This window comes from Amblyomma mixtum, chromosome 2 (assembly GCF_055824585.1).
Source record: "Amblyomma mixtum isolate Tamu chromosome 2, ASM5582458v1, whole genome shotgun sequence".
Lineage (NCBI taxonomy): Eukaryota > Metazoa > Arthropoda > Arachnida > Ixodida > Ixodidae > Amblyomma > Amblyomma mixtum.
Window position 1 is genome coordinate 247,550,000 of NC_143013.1, and position 18,978 is coordinate 247,568,977.

Sequence of the window (18,978 nt, forward strand, 5' to 3'; positions counted from 1 at the left end):
GAAGCTTGCAGGCAAAGCAAAATCTCCAGTGCACCTAACTCGTTCAAGTAGCCAAAATTTGCTTGGCCACAGCGTCGAGCATAATCACGTTTTCGAAGTTGTAAAAACTGATAGGGACATTACTCGCAGTTGGTTACACGCTCCTCAAAAATTAAGAAGACCAACAGTAATAGTTAAGACACAGATTTTCAATATTAGTTATGGTTTGTGATTTTAGGGGGGGGGGGGTTCAACGTCCCAAAACGGCTCACGCTATGATGGACGCCGTAGCGAAAGGCTCAGGAAATTTCGACCACCTGGGATTCTTTAACGTGCGCTGGCATCGCGCAGTTTACGGGTCCCTTTTCAATACTAGTTAGTACGTCTTACGCCTGCTACGCCTGCTAGTTAGTACGTCTTAGATTTACTACGATGTACTTCACCACTGATAATGATATGCCGAAAAAGCGCTTTTATAAGTGAAGCAGAGCATTTTTGAAAATTGTGTAAAATCTTAGGTGAAGGACCCTGTATGGGGAGCTCCTTTAGCGCAATAGCCAAGAGAAGGTGCCTTAATGCATGAGCGAATACCCTAACTGATGTCATGAAGTAGGCTATTCAAGAATTCGCACAGGTGAGCTTGCCACCTTTCAGACGAAGTCTACTCTTTCTAGTGAAATGATGCTAGGGGTCCGCGAGAGTTAACAAAGCCAAAGGTAAGCCATGCTCAAAGTTAAAAAGCTGGTCGTAGCGATGCAGTGCACGTGAACCCGAAAAAACTGCACCGCGTCTCCTATCCCCAGCATCCACAGCTCCGTATGTTGGCCTTTCTCTTCCCATCACGAAGCCTCTCCTAATTCGTAAGCTTAATTACTGCACTTTTAAAAGAAGGCGCATTGTGACCACTACAGAAGACCTTTCAATGTATGCTTAGACTCTACACTTGTTTTATTCGCCACACTGGCGGAGAGCTTGGGTAGAGAGGGGAGCAGAGTGAATTCTAAAACGTTGTCAAACAGCCTTCTGTGCTTAAAGCGTTCATTAAAAATTTCAGATTTTCCATGGTTACAAAGCCTTTAATGTAAAATTAAGGTTTACGTGACATACAGAATGTGCATTCACGTTGAAGTTCCAAGCATTCGCAAAAGCATTACTTCTCGAGTAGAGGTTCTTCTCTGAGTGAACCCGGATTTTTGGCTTGCATTAATATGTTGCTAAAATATGGCAGTGCCGTAACGCTTTGCACATCAGAGTATTTACAGAAATTACAATTATGTTTTCGTGCGAGAGCACTACTTGGCGCTATCAAACCGAACCAAGAATCTTGTGGCTTGCATGAACTCTCATGTGCAGAAATGAAATAAATATTTCAGCTAGAGGGTTCCGAACAAAAGGCAGCGCGAACAGATCACATTCCAATAAGGTTTCAACTTCGCTGGCTTCTGCGCGAGGACACAATGCTATCGCCGCAGCCGATCAACCTCATGTTAAACTGCAACACACTATCGCGCTGTCCATGCAAATCGTCGCCTTCACCAGCATCTAAATGTGAAGCAAACAGATGAGATCAGCTTAACCTTGACCAAAGCTTAACTTAAAGCTAATATAGTCGCCAAACGTGCCGACGACATAGCCAAGCAAAATATGAGCCAACCAGCCTAAACACAGGCTTTTGCATATCTGCTCGGTTTATCATAGTTAAAACCATACCAGTTTCTTAACTGAAGTCATTTTATTAACTGAATAGGAGTTTATTTAAATAGCCTTTGATTATACACATGAGGAAAAAAAGAAAATAATGGAAGAGATCTCTTAGCCTGACACCACCAGGATCGCCTAAAGCATTGTACTCGATCTAGGAATTGACGGCACGCTTCATCACCGAAGGTCTTTTGTGACGTATACTTGCATGAGTCAGTTCTGGCATGGAGGGAAGGGCATAATGAATTCGTATTGAGAAACTCAAGTGAACTGCTCAATACTTATGGCACAATAAAAAAAGTAGTACACCGCGAGAAGAATAAAGCAAACGCAGTAATCGATGACCTCGGAACAGACTTCCTGTAGTGTGGAAAACTGTGGCACCTTCATATGTTCAGCGGCCACAAGTTGATCTTTAAGGTTAATTTCAATTCAGCGCATGCCGAGGCTGCAGCTACCTCTCCTGATCACAAAGCATCCTCTTTCACCTTCACCCAATCAAGGCAGGCCTGTATCTCCTTTTGCGACCGGTCAGGAACGACAATAACCTTCCCGAAGGCCGACATGTTGACCGTTCCTTGTCGTAACTGGAGTTACTTTCTCCTTTCCCCAAGCTCTCCGTATCGCTGTGAACGTTTACATGCCGTAATACAATGAGCTATGAATTCACCTTCTTAGCACATCTCTGATTCTGCTCCTATTTTTTTTTGTTCACGGCATCTTTCCGCCACGTTGTCTCTTTCTTCTCTTCCTTCTTCTCTTCCTCTGAAACACCGCTCGTACTCTCCCACACTGCTGGTGTGCTCCTATAAAAGAGCTCTCTTGGTTTCTGACATTCAGCAGTTGTCTAAACAGCAACAGTAGCCCATAACAAGCACGATGGTAAGCTTAGGCAGCACGCAGTCTGCCCTGGACAATTATCGCCATTAAGATATAATGATGAAACTCTGCGGCAGTAAAACATCCTTTGGGGCATCCATTTATGCAAACAGCACAAAACATAATTAGTGCTTCGATTCTGATTAGAGCCCAACGTAGCTGATCGCACTGTCTTTGGATTTGCTTTTGAGCGTTTAGAATGGACTCTTTTCATCCGTGCATAAGAACCGATTTGTAAAAACTTCAGAGAACGTTTACTACAATCGAATCGGTTCGAAAGCAGGAATTTTTGCTCCGTAGAAGCCGACTATGAGCTTGCAGTGCCGCCGGATCAAACGCTCGCGACAGGCGAACATGCAACGGAACAAGCAAAAGGGTGATTTTGCTCGTGGTTGGTAACCATCGGATTGGTCCTGACGCACTAAATTAGCCGCCTAAATCCCAACAGCAATGCGTAGGGCCCCCAAGTATTACCCAAAATACACATAATATAAGCACTGTTAGGGGGCGAATTATCATTGACTATAGAAGCCTCGTTAGTTTGGAAGTGGTTGCAAGTTTCAAGTGTTATTTTAAAACTTCAATCCACTACACAGTCAATCATACGGCCACAATTTTATTGACTGCTCAAAATCAAAACTATGGCAGTTGGAACAATACCATAACACTTGATACCAACACTTTCGTGTTAGGCAAAAAGGGTTATCCTGAAATATAAACCTGATTTCAATAATGTACTGAAGGCATCGTCCATGTATTCTGTAGGTAGACGAAATATTAATATATGTCGCTGTTAAATTTCTAGCACCATAAAATCTTCCTCTAGAAGGTCCTTGGTACAAGTGACGCCGAAGCAGCTTACTTGTCCAGTACTATTCTTGGTGGTATATATGGCGAGTAATAGCTGTATTTAATTGTCAGTAGCCAGAACCAGCCCCATCAGTATTCTAATTTCACCTTGCTGAAATGACATGATAATTTAAAATCACGGAAGAATAGGCTTTCCCCCGCTTTCCAGTCGCACCATGCTCAACAGAAATGTGCTCTCATTCTCTGAAAGCAAACAAAACATAACTTTCAGCCACAAATTACTGTAGCGCGAAATTTATTTACGTGCTAATATTCAACTGCACAGTAAGAGGCACAGGAAGAGAACTTTATTCTGAGTATTCATAGAGGTTTACTGTATCGCACGGCTTTTATAGTGTTTACTCCGCGCCTACCTTGCAGATCCGCTCTTGCATCCTCCTGGCTCTCGCCACCAGCGCTTTCGCCGGCTTTGTCGGCACCGGCATCGGCTACGGACTCGCCCCTGCCGCTGGCTACGCTGTGGGTGCTCCAGCCATTGCTCCCTACCACACTGCCCCAGCTGTGGCTACCGCCGTTCACGCTGCTCCAGCTGTTGCCACCTACGCCGCTGCTCCAGTTGTTGCTGCCGCTCCAACTGTGACCAAGGTTGCCACCACCTACGCTGCTGCTCCAGCCGTCGCCACCTACGCTGCTGCTCCAGTCGCCACCGCTGTGCACGCTGCCCCAGCTTTTGCGACCTACACCGCTGCTCCAGCTGTGACCAAGGTCGCCACCACCTACGCCGCTGCTCCAGCCGTGACCGCTGTCCACGCTGCCCCAGCTGTCGCCACCTACGCCGCTGCTCCAGTTGTTGCTGCCGCTCCAGCTGTTACCAGGGTTGCCACCACCTACGCCGCTGCTCCAGCCGTGACCGCTGTCCACGCTGCCCCAGCTGTCGCCACCTACGCCGCTGCTCCAGTTGTTGCTGCCGCTCCAGCTGTTACCAGGGTTACCACCACCTACGCTGCTGCTCCAGTTGCTACCGCTGTCGCCGCTCCAGCTGTGACCGCTGTCGCCGCTCCAGCTGTGACCGCTGTGCACGCTGCTCCAGCTGTCGCCACCTACGCTACTGCTCCAGTTGCCACCGCTGTCGCCGCCCCAGCTGTTGCAACCACCACTGTCCACCATGCTCCAGCTGTGGCCACTGTTGCCCACGCTGCCCCAGTCTACGGCTACGGCGTCAGCACCCTCGGCTACGGCGTCGGCCACTACGGCTTCGGACATGGTCTTCTCGTCTACGGCCTGAACTACGGCTATGGTCTTGGCTCTCCCTTCGACTACACCACCCTCCTCCGCAGGAAGAAGTGTGAGTATTCAAGCACGCTTTATTGAGAACCAACGAAACTTCTGCTGATGCTTGTCTATTGTTACATTGATGGTTGGTCATTGTGCCATTTAGGGAACCAATTATTAACTTGATTCTTACATTCACGCTGTAGGGAGCAAATAATATATACACTTATGTTTATTATGAACCACACTAATGCGGTCTTCTTCCTATTATTTTTCAGAAATCTTCTCATCTGGCAATCAAGGAATCCGGACTCACTTCCAGTTGCTGTCCTAATAAGGAGAAGAGATGAGGAAATAAACTCGTGTATATATTCCTTCATCTGTTTTTTTCCTGCTTGTTGGTGGGGCATTGAACAACTTTGCGGCTGAAGGAAGATGTGAAGAACAGCGGGGTTAGGATAAAACGTCACCAAAGGCAATGCTGGTACGAAAAGCATGAAGACACATTCACCGGCGTAAAAAAAATGGGATGTTGCCAATGTTCTTGATTTCGGATTGCCGCCGTTAGTAGAGGCGTAGCGCTTAAAGTAGAAGAATGACTTTCGAAAAGACTATTCAGTAACACAAATCTCCCTTTATTCCTCGCGCTGGCAAACCTCAAAGAAAAGTGCAGCGTATGACCGTATGAAATGTGGATGTCACCATTTCAATCAAAATGTGAGGAAACTTATGGTGAAGAGGATATTTAGTCGCTTCCAAGGCAGCCTGAATACTGAATGTTAACCTGCTGCTAATCTTTGCGGAAAAAACTCTCGGGATGATAAATGTGAAGGAATATAACATGGAGAAAAGATGCGGGGTGTGATACCCAAGTGGTATGGAAGGGAAAGTGCTACTAATAATACGATATTGGTGTAATGTTAATAGACTGAAGCAACACTCTACCACAGCGAGTCTCCCTATATGATAAAACTATAGGCATGTTAGAGAAAGTCCTGAAGGTAAACAATCGAGCATGGTATTTATCGCTCCTTAGTGGTGTGATACTTAGTATTTTCATTTCTCCAGGAAGCCCGGCGGTACAGGTACGATGCCAGTAAACTGCGAACGTACTTATATTTTGAAAGTGGCAGGTTAACTCAGAATACTTCTAGTGTTTTTTTTATCGATGTAACCTGTTGTGCTGATTTTCATGGCTAACAAAGGAGTAATTAAGGCTTTCGATGCGCTTACTTTACGGAGGCTACGTTTTCACGCGATAGAGTTAAGAATGCTGTGTCGCAGGAAAGCCGGAGCTGGCGTCGATGCGCGCGAGCGAAAAGCGTCGACGAAAGAAACAATTAAGATAATTCAAGAATAGAAAAAATGTTCACATCGACGCCTAATTTAATCAGGAAGGTTACCGTAACCAGAGGAAAGCAACTGAACTGAAACAAAAATTATGCTAGTTTGGGCGAGTGTGGCAATAAAAACAAGGACCTTCGGATGGCGAGACTGGAACACTACCCATCGCAAGAATCTTTTTTATTGCGAAAGAAATAATACGCTAGGTTTCGAGCATTTAGCATGGCGCGGCGGTAGTTTGGTTTGGTTTGGTTTGGTGTTTATTTTCTTTCAAAAATGAAAGGGGAAGCCAAAGCAAAAGGCGGTAGGCCTGACTAGGCCTTGGCTCCCCGATACAGGCGGCAGCACACACCTTTAGCGCCTATGCAGGACAAACAAAGAAACTAAATAATACAACAACAATATGACACAAACAAGCATGAATTGAATACATCAATCACACCAAATAAAATAACAATATGAATAAACAAGCATGAATTAAATACATCAATGACAACAAATAATATAACAACAATATGACATAAACAAGCATGAATTGACAAATTTTATGCCGCAGGACGTTTTCATGTAAGCAAAGACTAGTCAAAAACATATTATAGCAAGTATAGGCCAAAAAACTAAACAGGATTCTCTTCCAAATATTTTTTTATACATTTTTTAAATACCTTAGTTGATGAAGAGAATTCCCGTTCTAGTGAAGTTTGGTTGATGACAAATGGTACCTGGAAAGTTAATTTCTGTTTCCCGTAGTTAGTCCGAGTGATGGGCACAAGTTTTTTTCGTGTTCTCAGATGGTACATTATGGCAGGTCTGTCAGGTAGAGTGGCATACAATCTGTTATGGTGAATATACTGCAGTAAACGAAAATAATCAATTTGTTGTACTGGTAGAATAGCATGTTTTTTGTATAATGGTTCTGTAGGTATATCTCGCGGTCTCCCATAATAGCCTTCAATGGCTCTTAGAGCTTTTTTCTGGAGAACAAGCAACCTATTAAAGTTACCGGATCCAGTGGTTCCCCAAACAAGAATACAGTATGATATTTTGGAATAAAAAAGAGCATAATACAATGAAATCTTGAGCCAAGTTGGTATTAAGTTAGTAATTTTGTAAAGACATCCTACAGTTTTACTGAGATCTTTCACTAAATTTGAAACTTGCACATTCCATGAAAGGTTTTCATTGAACCAAACACCTAGAAATTTGTGGTTGGACACTTGTGCTATGATATTGTTTTTGTATTTTATAACTACAGCACATTGTACAGTAGAGTTGATGGGTCTAAATATTATGTATGTGGTTTTCGTGAGATTCAGGCCAAGTTTATTTGCCATTAACCAATTCTCTAACCTATTTAAATAATCATTGACCCTTATTGCTAATCTAGGCAAAGAACATTCTGTAAAAAAGGCATTTGTGTCATCAGCATACATTATTAGATCGGGTGAATCAGGAATATTAGTTATGTCATTAATATATATTATGAATAATAATGGTCCCAGAATTGATCCTTGGGGAACACCTTGTTTTATAATCATACTAGTGGAAGAGCAATCATGAACTTGCACATACTGTAGCCTGTTATACAAATAACTTCTTAATAAGTCAAGAGGTATACCACGCACTCCATAATCCGCCAGTTTTTGTAATAAAATGTCATGCTGAACGCAGTCGAAGGCCTTTCGAAAGTCAAGAAATAAACCAAGTGTGTATTTCCGACATTCAACATTATCAATTATTTTCTCTTTAATGGTTAACAATGCTTGTTCTGTAGACTTTTTCTTCCTGAATCCATATTGCGAGCTAGTGATAATATTGTATTTATGAAAAAAGCTTTCGAGCCTAACGTTTATTACTCCCTCAAACACTTTAGATAACACTGGCAATATAGAGATCGGCCGATAGTTTGATATTTCATTTCTGTTTCCGCCCTTATGTACGGGACACACACGAGCTATTTTAAGTAGTTTGGGAACGTGCCGGTTGTAAGCATAAGGTTAGCAATGTACGTTAAGACACCACATATGGACGTTGCCACGTGTTTCACGGGAGAAGCCTTAATATCGTCATGCCCTGCCGATGCGTTGTCTTTTAAGTTTCTGATTAAACCAGTTACGATTGACCTTTCGCGGAGTGACGTCTTAAGGCCGATTCACACGACGGACCGTTCGTCCGCGGCCCGCGCAGTACGTGTGCATACGTCAGCACTTTGAGAGGCGCGCTAGATGCATGGATGGATGGCGGCCGACAGCGCGCCCCTCAATGTGCTGACGTATGCACACGTAGTGCGCGGGCCGCGGGCGAACGGTCCGTCGTGTGAATCGGCCTTTACCAGCTGCGAAAAAAAGGACCCCCAGCTCGATCCGTCGGCGGAGGGCGGCGGTAGTGACGGCGGTGAGCCTCGCGCTCCTCTCACCAGTGGCGCTACAATCGAGGTGACGTCATACCAGCTGCGAAAAAAAGGGCCCCCAGCTTTATCCGTCGGCGGAGGGCGGCGGTAGTCACGGCGCTGAGCCTCGCGCTCCACTCACCAGTGGCGCTATAGTCGAGGTGACGTCATACCAGCTGCGAAAAAAAGGGCTCCTGGCTCGATCCGTCGGCGGATGGCGGCGGTAGTCACGGCGGTGAGCCTCGCGCTCCTCTCACCAGTGGCGTAGAGTCGAGGTGACGTCATACCAGCTGCATAAAAAAGGGCCCCCAGCTCGATCCGTCGGCAGAGCGCGGCGGGTAGTCACGGTGGATCTTTCTCACTTTGTACAAAGATAGTTTGCCATGCCGTCTACTGTCAAATAGAAGGAGAAGGCAGCTCGCCAGTGTAAAGCCAGGAAGAAACAACGAGCTTTCGCAACCTACTGGGCTTAACCAAGCTAAGCCTCTGTCAATTTTTTTTCAACATTTCATTTATTACAGCGACGCCCTGAAGAAAGCATATGAACTGGGTACAAGAATTAAGAAAATAGTTCAAACCAACAAGATGCATAATACGACACGCGTAAGTAACCAAACTCTAAAGTAGAGGCCTTTCAGAGCACGTTGCTAAGAGTGAGTGCCACATAATTTCTATCTTGGTCGGGGCATAAACTTCATTCTGATGTTCAATAATTTTCCTTAAGTGGTGTTTTTGCAGATGCATCATATTCACAGTTTTGGCCGTTCGTACGTATTTTCCATGGTTTGTGTGGTGCAGTTAGGAAGAACCTGCCCACGTGTTCATCAAGAAAGGGCACTGCAGCGAGATATCGCACAGAATGAGGGGGGGGGGGGGCAAGCTCCACTTTGAATGGGACCGTTTTAACAATCTCGCGTCGCAGAAAATGATGCGTAGTCGTCTGCATTGTCGGCGAAATTGGACGTGAGCAAAAAATCCACGAAAACTCCCCAGAGATTCAAACTAGGAGGAAGGTGTCTCATCTAGATTACGTATACTTGTCGCGTCACGACAACCTGCGCACCGGATTCTGAGGAAACTGCGTATTGTGGCAGGTGGCGATTAAATTAATGATTGGTCGCTGGTTGCTCTCATCGAGCAACCTGGATAGGACGGGCGTCATCGGGGGCCAGCCTCTGCCCCGGCAGTGCAGTGGCGCATCTCTTAACCGCTGCGCCACAATGCCAGGATTTGCATGAGCACTCCCAGGTGTATATGATTGTTTAAAACGAGAATAAGCCATTCTGAAAATAAAGGTATGAGCTCATTGAACAGTCGCGTCCTACCAATACAGTGGTGCGTATGTGTCCCCTCCAATTTTTATCAATGTTTTGAATGTTCGTTGCATGATACCCAAGAAGTGGAGTACATCTTTGCAATTGATGAAATAATGCTCAATTGTTACTGCAGCATCGCAACAGCGATCATTTACCGGAAACACAAAATCCCTTGTTCTCCAAGCAGTGTTTTAACGGACTATTTATCGCTGTGTTCCTTATATGAAAATGTTGTTGTACGTGGCGAGATGGCATTTTACGTGTGCTTCTTTGCACGTCATGCGCCGGTGAACCAGAAAACACAGAGCGGAACATTGGTGGAGGGAACAGCATACAAATTAAATACTTCTACAGCCGCTTCCAGGACACTTATAACAAGACTTCAGGCGGTAAACGAACATGGACAAAACGGACAGACAAATACGCCTCCTGCATTAGGCCTCACAAACACGGACAATCAGGAACATTATCGATCATAATGACGTTTAGTAAAGCATGAACTAAATTGACTTGCAACAATGCATGCACTATTGGGAGTGTAGTGTCGCCAAAAAATATGAAATGCGAATCTGTCTGCTGGACACACGGATGGACTAAGCCAAGGTCACCAGCGTTACATGCCGAAAACAGTTATATTTCATAGATCAAAAGCACATATCCCCCTCAAAAGCAGCGAAAAGTCTGTGAAAGCGCGGGATATAAAGTCTTGGGCATTGAATAACTCGAAGTACATAATAAATTTTAGTGGCGAGAAAGAGATTAAAGGCGGTCGCCTTGACTAAAACATAGAGATCACGGGAACAAAAGTCAGCATAGCACTGAAGAAATGGCACACGGTCTTTCTAATAATGTGCACGGTGGTTGTAAGCTATCAAAGGAACGCCAAGGAATTTGTGCGGCTCACATGTATGTGCCACACCATCATATTCAGCAAATTGCAAATTGTTAGCAGGAATCGTGGTCACGGTTGTAATCAGGTGCCTGCTGAAAAAATTACGGAAGGCACTTCAGACCACTTGCGTGCTTTGAATGGAAGAGCATTGTGGTTTTATTTTTATTTCCTTCTTACAATTATTTATTTTAATATTTTTCTATTCCTTTCTAATGATATACCCACTGATTAGCATACAGTCGCAAAGCATCGCTTATACTAAGTTCCCCTTTGTTTGCCATGAAGCTATGTGGTCTTGTTAGTTTTTCCCCTGAGTTCCTGTTTTCATTGTCGAGGAAGCGATTTTGCATTGGTTTAGTTTGTGCGCTCCTTCTTCCACCAATGTACCGATCTCTGTGTTTTGGTTTACCGGGACATGTCGAACACAAAACAACACGTAAATTGATTCTCTGGCAGAGCAGAATGTTTTTTTTTATAAGCTACGAACCGAGACATTACCCGTTAAAACATGCATGATAGAACTTAGCAGTCACTGAAACCGAGGAGCACAGGGGATGTTTTTTCTTAATGTGTTAACGTCATCATTGCAAAGTCAATAGTCGAATTATTTGAAGATAACTGATTAGAGAGCAGAAGAAAAAAAACCACGTGCAGCCGGTGAGTGAGATCCGAACCCACAGCCTCCAAATTTCTCATCCGGTGCTCTTCCAAGTGAACTGCACATACGGCTGTCCAATCTCCAGCTTTCTGGGTGTTACGGTCAAAGAAATAGGGCATTGTTGTGTGTACGTTTCATTGCCGCCATTTCAATGCTCCCGAAACGACTAAGAGTTGTTTCATCAATTGCAATGACGCAGTGCTTTTCAATAACGTCACGTAGCGGACATTAAAAAAGACATTTTGACCCCGCATTCTGCACGATATCTTAATGCACAGCCAATTGTTGATGACCCCTTAGAAATATTCTTCCTGATTGGACTACACAGCCTCTGCGAAGCACGCATGATGAACCGACATTGTGAATCTGTTCGTTCCGCCAAAGATCCCGTCAGCAGAATAATTGTTCATATAAAAGTAGTGCATGCCCAGACAAAGTTCGAACCGGAGTGGCGCTCAATCATAGTGGTATGCTCTTCATTACTTTTTTTATACTGTTTGTTGCTTAGGTGTGTCGTATTATACTGTATTAGCTATGTAGTCTACATATAACTCGTGCTTCTTTGGTTTTATGTTGTGCTATGCACTGTGTCGATTTGTCACAGCTTTCCTAATGTTTATACTTCGTGCGTGCACATAAAACATCCCATAATTGTAATAATTATCACTTTGAAAAGAGTAAGTTCTATGGCCTATTGGTTGCATGCTCGCCTCGAAATGTGAACGCCCAGGGTTCTATTCCCCGCTGCCCTGGGAAGAAATTTTATTTTTCTTTGATACCAGGGCGACGTCATCTGAGATCTTTCGGACCCATGGTCCAGGTGACGCCGACGCCGAATTGCGTTACCAGTGAGCTATACGATACATTTTCGAAAAAATTTAAATATTTTTGTGGCCATTCCAGCTAGGCGGACTCAATAAGTAGTACTTTGGTGATGAAGTTCGCTTACGTCCACGCAGCGTGTTCGCCTCGGGAAGGGTAGAAAAAGCAGGTGAGCTTCTGAGTAATAGTATCTATGTTTCGGATCATTAGGTTTCATTTATCAAATGTGAAGAGTATTCGGCGTTTCTTGTCCCACAATAATAGGGAGCTGTTTCTCGTGTAAATAAAAGCTGTTACCGCGCTATATGAATGAAAAAGAACTTACAGGACACCGAAATATCCACCACAGTTGCGCAATTAAGGCAAGCCCCAAGTGCTCCCTCTAAGCCTCGCAACACAGCATTAGTTTTTCCAGCGAGCTATGCCATCAGGTTTCTCTAATGTAAATAGCTTCATTCGAAACACGAGCAATGACTGAACAGTCATTACTCTTTTTTTCTGCAATAGAAAGATTACGTTTCTATAAGTTTTGGACAAAACTCTATCATTTATGTGTTAGATTTTTTAACATAACTCGCTATATATCTAGAAAACAGAAGAGCTCTGAGAGTTGGCTGCAAGAAAAAGCTGAAATTCGTGGTAAAGGGTGAAAAAAAAATTATTTGCATTTTTTCCGATGATATACAGAACGTGACCACCTAACACAGTTCCTAGAGTTGAAGTTTCCAGTCAATAGAAAATAACTAAATGATGATATAAAATAAAGTGGCGAGGTGTTTTGCAGTGCTATCACCGGGTACGACCGCGATGAAGTGGAGGAATGCACTTACGCTTTTAATGCACCAAGGCTAAGCGCCATTCCGTAGCGGTAGCTTGAAAACATGCGCGAACGTGCACGTTCTGAAATGAGGACAGAGACACCACAGCCAAATTTCTTTTTGTTGCCGTTCGACATTGCGTCGTGTTTTGCTTCAGCTCTCGGCTTGCACTATCTTTACGCAAGCAGGGACCAATTCCTGAAAACAGAAATTTATCCAGTGCCAAGAATTTTTTAGTTTTTAACATGGTAGAGGCACTGGCGGCAGCATTTTTTATTACAGACACGGTATTTAAAGGTTACAGCGTCAACTTAGGCACTAGTGGGGCGTAATTCCAGAGAAGAAAAAGCAGTAGCACTCTATTATTTGGCATGCTTTATTAATTGCTCCTATACACATATGCCAACAAACTTGTCTACATACGATGAAGAATAATTCGTTTTGGTACTGCATACAATTTTAATTTTTATATGCATAATCAAAGACACAAAAACGTTATTCCCCTAAGCTAAGTTGTATTCTGTTATGAAGAATATTAAAATGCGCCCTTTCGTTGTCTAAAGGCTTTGAAGCCATGCGACGTTACATAGAATAGATAGTGCCTATGTACGGGTTGTTACCATTTAAAGTGACAGCAGCTATTTGTGTCTCTTATTTTTTTTTGTTTCAATTCACGCCTGCACATGGGATGTGCTTACCTTTTTTGTTCATCTCACCAATCCTTCATTACCTCCACTTCCGCCATCCCACTCTGCGTGGCAAGACGAAAGATATGCCTAAGTAACTTCACTGCCTTTTTCGCAGTGAAGTTACTACTACTATATACTACTACTACTACTACTAAAACTACTAGAAGTAGTTTTTTCTACTATCTCTACTTCTCCGTTTCATCATCGCTGATGATTAGGCGGTGCTATTTGATAGTAGTTTCACCCACACTAACTCAGTGCACAAATTGATCTTTACGAAAGAAATTTATCCGGTACACACGTGGCTCCTGGTACATGAAAAAGCCTGAATTAGAGTGCGGTAGCTTTTAACAATTCATTTGACTACAAGGTATAGCTCACCACAGCACAACAGGCTTATTTGTCCAGATGCGACAAATGGGGAAGCCATGTTTTTCTTTGGGTGGAAGGGATATGAACAGCAAGCAGCGGATCTTGTGCATGAATTAATCGTGAGAACAAAATCAAATTTTCGTGCCCGTTGCAATACCTTATTGTAAAGAAAAAGTCGTCAAGTTCACTGAAAGTAGAGTTTTTATATGCTAAAAATATTTAAAAAAAAAAATTAAATATAGGTGTAGCCAACATCTGCCGTTCCCGCAAGCACACTGCGGTTCATCACGAGAGCCTTTTTTGTTAGGATCCCAGAGGCTCAACCCGTATGCCGTTAACCTTCAAACCATGATTAAAGAATCGTTTTTCGTCATGACGTCCCGAGTTTGAGTCAGATAGCTGTCAAAAAATATTTCCATTTTGATATCCACCTTTCTCTACAAAAAATGCACTGCCATTAAAGCCGGCAAAGCGATTTTTGCTTGCAACAAAAGTTGCATGAAGCCAATAGGTGTGCAAAGCAGATGTTATACAATGGTGTGGATTTAATAATGATAGCAGCATCTGATAAGCGCCGCGCGTTGTACAGTATCGTTGTCAACATCGCATAGTTGTATCGATTTGCAGTAGTAGTTGTATTTTGATAGTGTAGTTGTCCCAACAGTAAACTGAGAGTTGTAGCCCCCCTCTCCTGTTTTTTGGATTACGGGACGACTTCTTTGGCAACGTGAAACAAGGGCTGACGTGTCCGGCGATGGGAACATAAGAATATGCAATCTGTGGTATGTGCTCGAAAAATATAGGTCGTGGTAATTTCAGCTAAAACAAAGAAGCCCAAATCATTTTTTTACTGGGCAATCAGAATGGTCCCGCAGACTGTTGCTAACGTAGCTACATAATTCTCAGGCAATGACACGCTGATTTTCAAAAAATACATTTTTCCTCAGAGAAAAACAATCACTTCAGCTGAAGTGCTTTTGTGGAAATGCCAAAGATGGGTTATTTTCTCTCGGCTAACAATTTTGGGGTTCCAAACAAAACACAAAATATTTGTCATTGCGTTTACATGAAGATTAAGGCTTTTTTTAGCTTCTGACCTTTAAAGGACTTGTTTTACCAATGGGTATGTGTTAGAAACGGGATAGTCTTTTCTTGAAGATTAAGCCGAACCCCCCCATATTTATTAAAAGGCTTTCCAGTTCTTTAAACACCGTACAATTACCCAGTCTTGAGCTCCCTTACGCCAGAATCGCAGTATTTTGGCGAATGCGGGAAAACCACTTAAATATGTTGTCTTGCAGATTTTTCAAAAGTAATAATGAATGAGCTAGAAGGTTCCGCTTGAAAACAAATAGGAAGCACTTCTACACGATTTTCTAGCACCTGAAGGAAACCTGTTTTTTTCACAAAGTTTCTTTAGGCTCAACATGAGAAAGTAGTAGTCCGACAGCTCCCTCAGCAGGTTCTTGAGAACTGCGAACGCAGTCATTGGCGACGCTAGTAGAAAAATTGCTTCCGCGTTACGTTAGCACTCCGTGGTGGCAACGGAATCAGTGGATGGACGCAAAGCCACTACGTGCGTTCGTCTGGCAACCCACGCACTGAACTCTAAATATGTAATTCAACAAATAGATTGTAAACAGCGGCTCCCACAAAGTTATGTTGAGCGCTTCTACATTTCGAACGCACCTCCTTCGGCCTTGTCTACCGAAGGCTTCTGAGCCTGTAGGCTGGGGCAACCAGTGAACATATTTTTGAGAAAAATACGTGCAAAAGAAAAAAACTAAATTATGCGCAACCTAGCGATGCTTTTGCAAAATGTCGTTCATAGTTTCATGCACTTGGCGTATTCTTTTATATTACAATGTTTATGCATGTATTTCGTTTATCCTTTTAGTTGAGTTTACTTGTCACCTAAAAGGGCACCAAAGGTTTGCTGGCATGGAAGGCAGTCTAAATAGAAATCGTACCCTATGAGAAATATCACACGGCCACAGTCTAACTGGAGGCAATGACAGGATTCCGTTTATACTCGTCGTTTGCACCTTGTTATATCCGACAAATGGAATTGCAGAATGCGTTTCGAAGAGTTCTTGGAATTAGGTGCTAGCTCAGTAACATGCAATATCGTGACCGCTGACCGAAGCAGTCTCCCTCGCATGAATTTGTTTCGCTACTTCGGCCACTATCGCAGAACTAATGAGCTCTGGCCAAGTGCCTCGAAGAAACACGGTCTACTGCTCTGCGAGAAAGTCGCAGAGGGCTGAAAAAGTAATGTTTATTGCTGTTAGCGAGAGCCAAAAAACTCCACTTTGACGACTGACCGATCAGCAAAAGCGGCGATGGAAGTGACTGACTGCTCCGCGCTCATAGCAGTGTAGAGTCACTGGAAGTATGGATGGATGGAAGATAGGAGCGTCTGCATTGGAACGGAGTGGTGGCAGTTGCAACCATACTAGGCTTTTTTTCTTTATTTTTCTGTAATTTCGTAGTAAATTGTCATTATTGTGAAAGCAATACTGTTAGCGGTTTGTGCCTTCAGCGTGGCGCGGCGGTAGTTACCATTGACCTTTAGCTTGACCTCTGTTGTGACGTCACACCAGCTGCGAAAAACCAGAGCCCCAGCTCGCGCCGTCAGTGTGGAGCGGCGGTAGCTACCAACAGCGGTGAGTCTCGCGCTCCTCCGCTAGGGGCGCTACAGCCGGAGTGACGTCACACCAGCTGCGAAAAACCAGGGCCCCAGCTCGCGCCGTCAGTGTGGAGCGGCGGTAGCTACCAACAGCGGTGAGCCTCGCGTTCCTCCCGCTAGGGGGCGCTACAGCCGGAGTGACGTCACACCAGCTGTCAACAACCAGGGCCTCAGCTCGCGCCGGCAGTGTGGAGCGGCGGTAGCTACCAACGGCGGATCTGCCGTACCGTGTACGAAACCACCTACTGCCAAGCTTAAGGAGAAGGCGGCTCGCCAGTGTAAAACCAGGAAGAAACAGCGAGCTACAGAGACAGAAGAAGAACGTGAAGAACAACTTTCGAGATGACGGGCTCAATATGCAGCTCGGCGACTACGTACAAACTCTGAAGAAGATTCGGGTGTAACGAATGGGTAACTTTGATAACATAACCCTTACTAAGAGCACCATCAAGACACACCACCAGCTAACCTAGGCGCAGCCAGGGGAAATTGCTTTCGCAATTACCGGGATTAACTAAGCTAAGCCACAGCCAATTTTTAAAGTTCGCCAATTTCTCCAATACGGTTTCCTACACTTCCAACCATATGTCACTTCTGTGCTTTTGAGCCACCAATCTTCCAGTCGCTTTTTGCTAACTTCCACCGCAGATTTATATACATGACCATTGTTATCGCTACACCCTAGGGCCTCAGTAAGAGCGACTATGCCTGCATCGACAGCCGGATGGATACCATCACATTTGAGTATCAGGTGTTCAATTCTATCTACTGCCCCGCCTCGGTGGCTCAGTGGTTACGGCGCTCGGCTGCTGACCCGGAAGACGCAGGTTCGATCCCGGCCGCTGCGGCTGAATTTCGATGAAGGCGAAATTCTAGAGGCCCGTGTGCTGTGCGATGTCAGTGCACGTTAAAGAACTCGAGGTGGTCGAAATTTCCGGAGCCGTTCTCTACGGCGTCCCTCATAGCCTAAGTTGCTTCACGACGTTAAACCCAATAAACAAAACAAACAAACAATTCTTTCTACTGATCTACTGCAAACAGCACATATGTCATCTTCTTCGCTGAATTTCTGTTTGTAGCTGTGTGTTTAAGACACCCTGACCTAGCTTCAAAGAGTAGGGCACTGCCTCCTGAGATATCATAGAACAATTCCTTCCTGATCTGTTTTTCCAGTATCGATAGAGTTCTACACCATGCTTCTTTTCCACTGAACTAATCCAATTTTTACCTTCCGCGTTTTCAACCTGTCTTTTACTGCTCTTTCTCCTTCCTCGTGTCCGGCATACTTACTAGTTAGTTTCTTAGTTCTTTTCCGCCATTGTGAGTCAACACCCTTTCAGTATAAGTATTGAAATACCTTATCTGCCCACCTGTTATCATCCAATTTCCTCAGGCGGTCATCATATGGCATTTTACTCTGAGCTTCTCGTGCTTCTAACGATACCCAGCCCGTATCCTCTTGCGCTTCCTCGTTTGTAATTTTTCCGTGGGCACGTAGTGCTAATCTCCCAAAAGCTCCGTGATTTACTTCTAACCAAGACTGAACTTCTGCCCTTAAGCACAGAACCGCATTCCCGAAAGTAAGCCCCGGCACAATTATTCCTTTCCAAATACCTCTCAGTACTTCGTATTTGTTGTACCACCATAATACCCTATGTTTCATTATCCCGGCATCTCTTCACCCATTTGCTAGACTGTTAGCGCCCACGCACGACGGTATGGTGTGACGGATAACGAGGCCGGGGAGCTGGCGGTAATGAATGCTCTTCACCAATTAAGTTTCGGCTTGAACGCACCCGAAAGCGCAGACTTTCATATGCTCAAGCGTCCGGTGCGGGGGTTTTTTCCCCTTTGTTTTTCGGTTTGAATTAATTTTGTGGAAGTCTGCAATCAAATCTGTTATTTCAAAAAGCGCTTAAAGTTCAGAGTTAAAAATTAATTAAAACTCAGTTAGTGAACGCAATACATTCTTGCGTGATGACCAGTACGGCGTTAAACGTAAAGAACAGGCACATCGCCCATGAGGGACGGCGTAGTTGAGGTTTCAAATAACCTTCGACCAGCCTAGGTTCCTTAACGGCAACCTTTGCGTTTCTTCTCCATCGAAACGCAGCCTCCGCAACCAGGATGGATCCTGGGTCTTTCGTCTAAGCAGCTGAGCGCCCTAATCACTGAGCCTATGATTGGTGTTCGTAGTGGCACCGCAACCGCCGGGGGCCCCATAAGGCTCACACGCACAGTCTGTTTTTTTGTTTTAATTTTTGTGCAACAAAAGAAAAACCTCAATGAACGGTTATCGCACTCGTTAATTTGAATTTTCAGCCCAACTGTTAAGTTGTTCGGATTTC

At 44.2% G+C, this 18,978-nt stretch overlaps 1 protein-coding gene across 1 annotated transcript in view; it reads left to right on the forward strand.

Moving 5' to 3' along the window:
- The window catches only part of LOC149363356 (uncharacterized), a 40,039-nt gene that overhangs the window by 16,355 nt on the left and 4,706 nt on the right, over nucleotides 1–18,978 (forward strand). Inside the window, exon 2 of the mRNA XM_089568478.1 lies at nucleotides 3,790–4,587. Within this exon, the coding sequence (XP_089424604.1) occupies nucleotides 3,790–4,587 (798 nt within the window). The remainder of the gene's footprint in view (nucleotides 1–3,789; nucleotides 4,588–18,978) is intronic.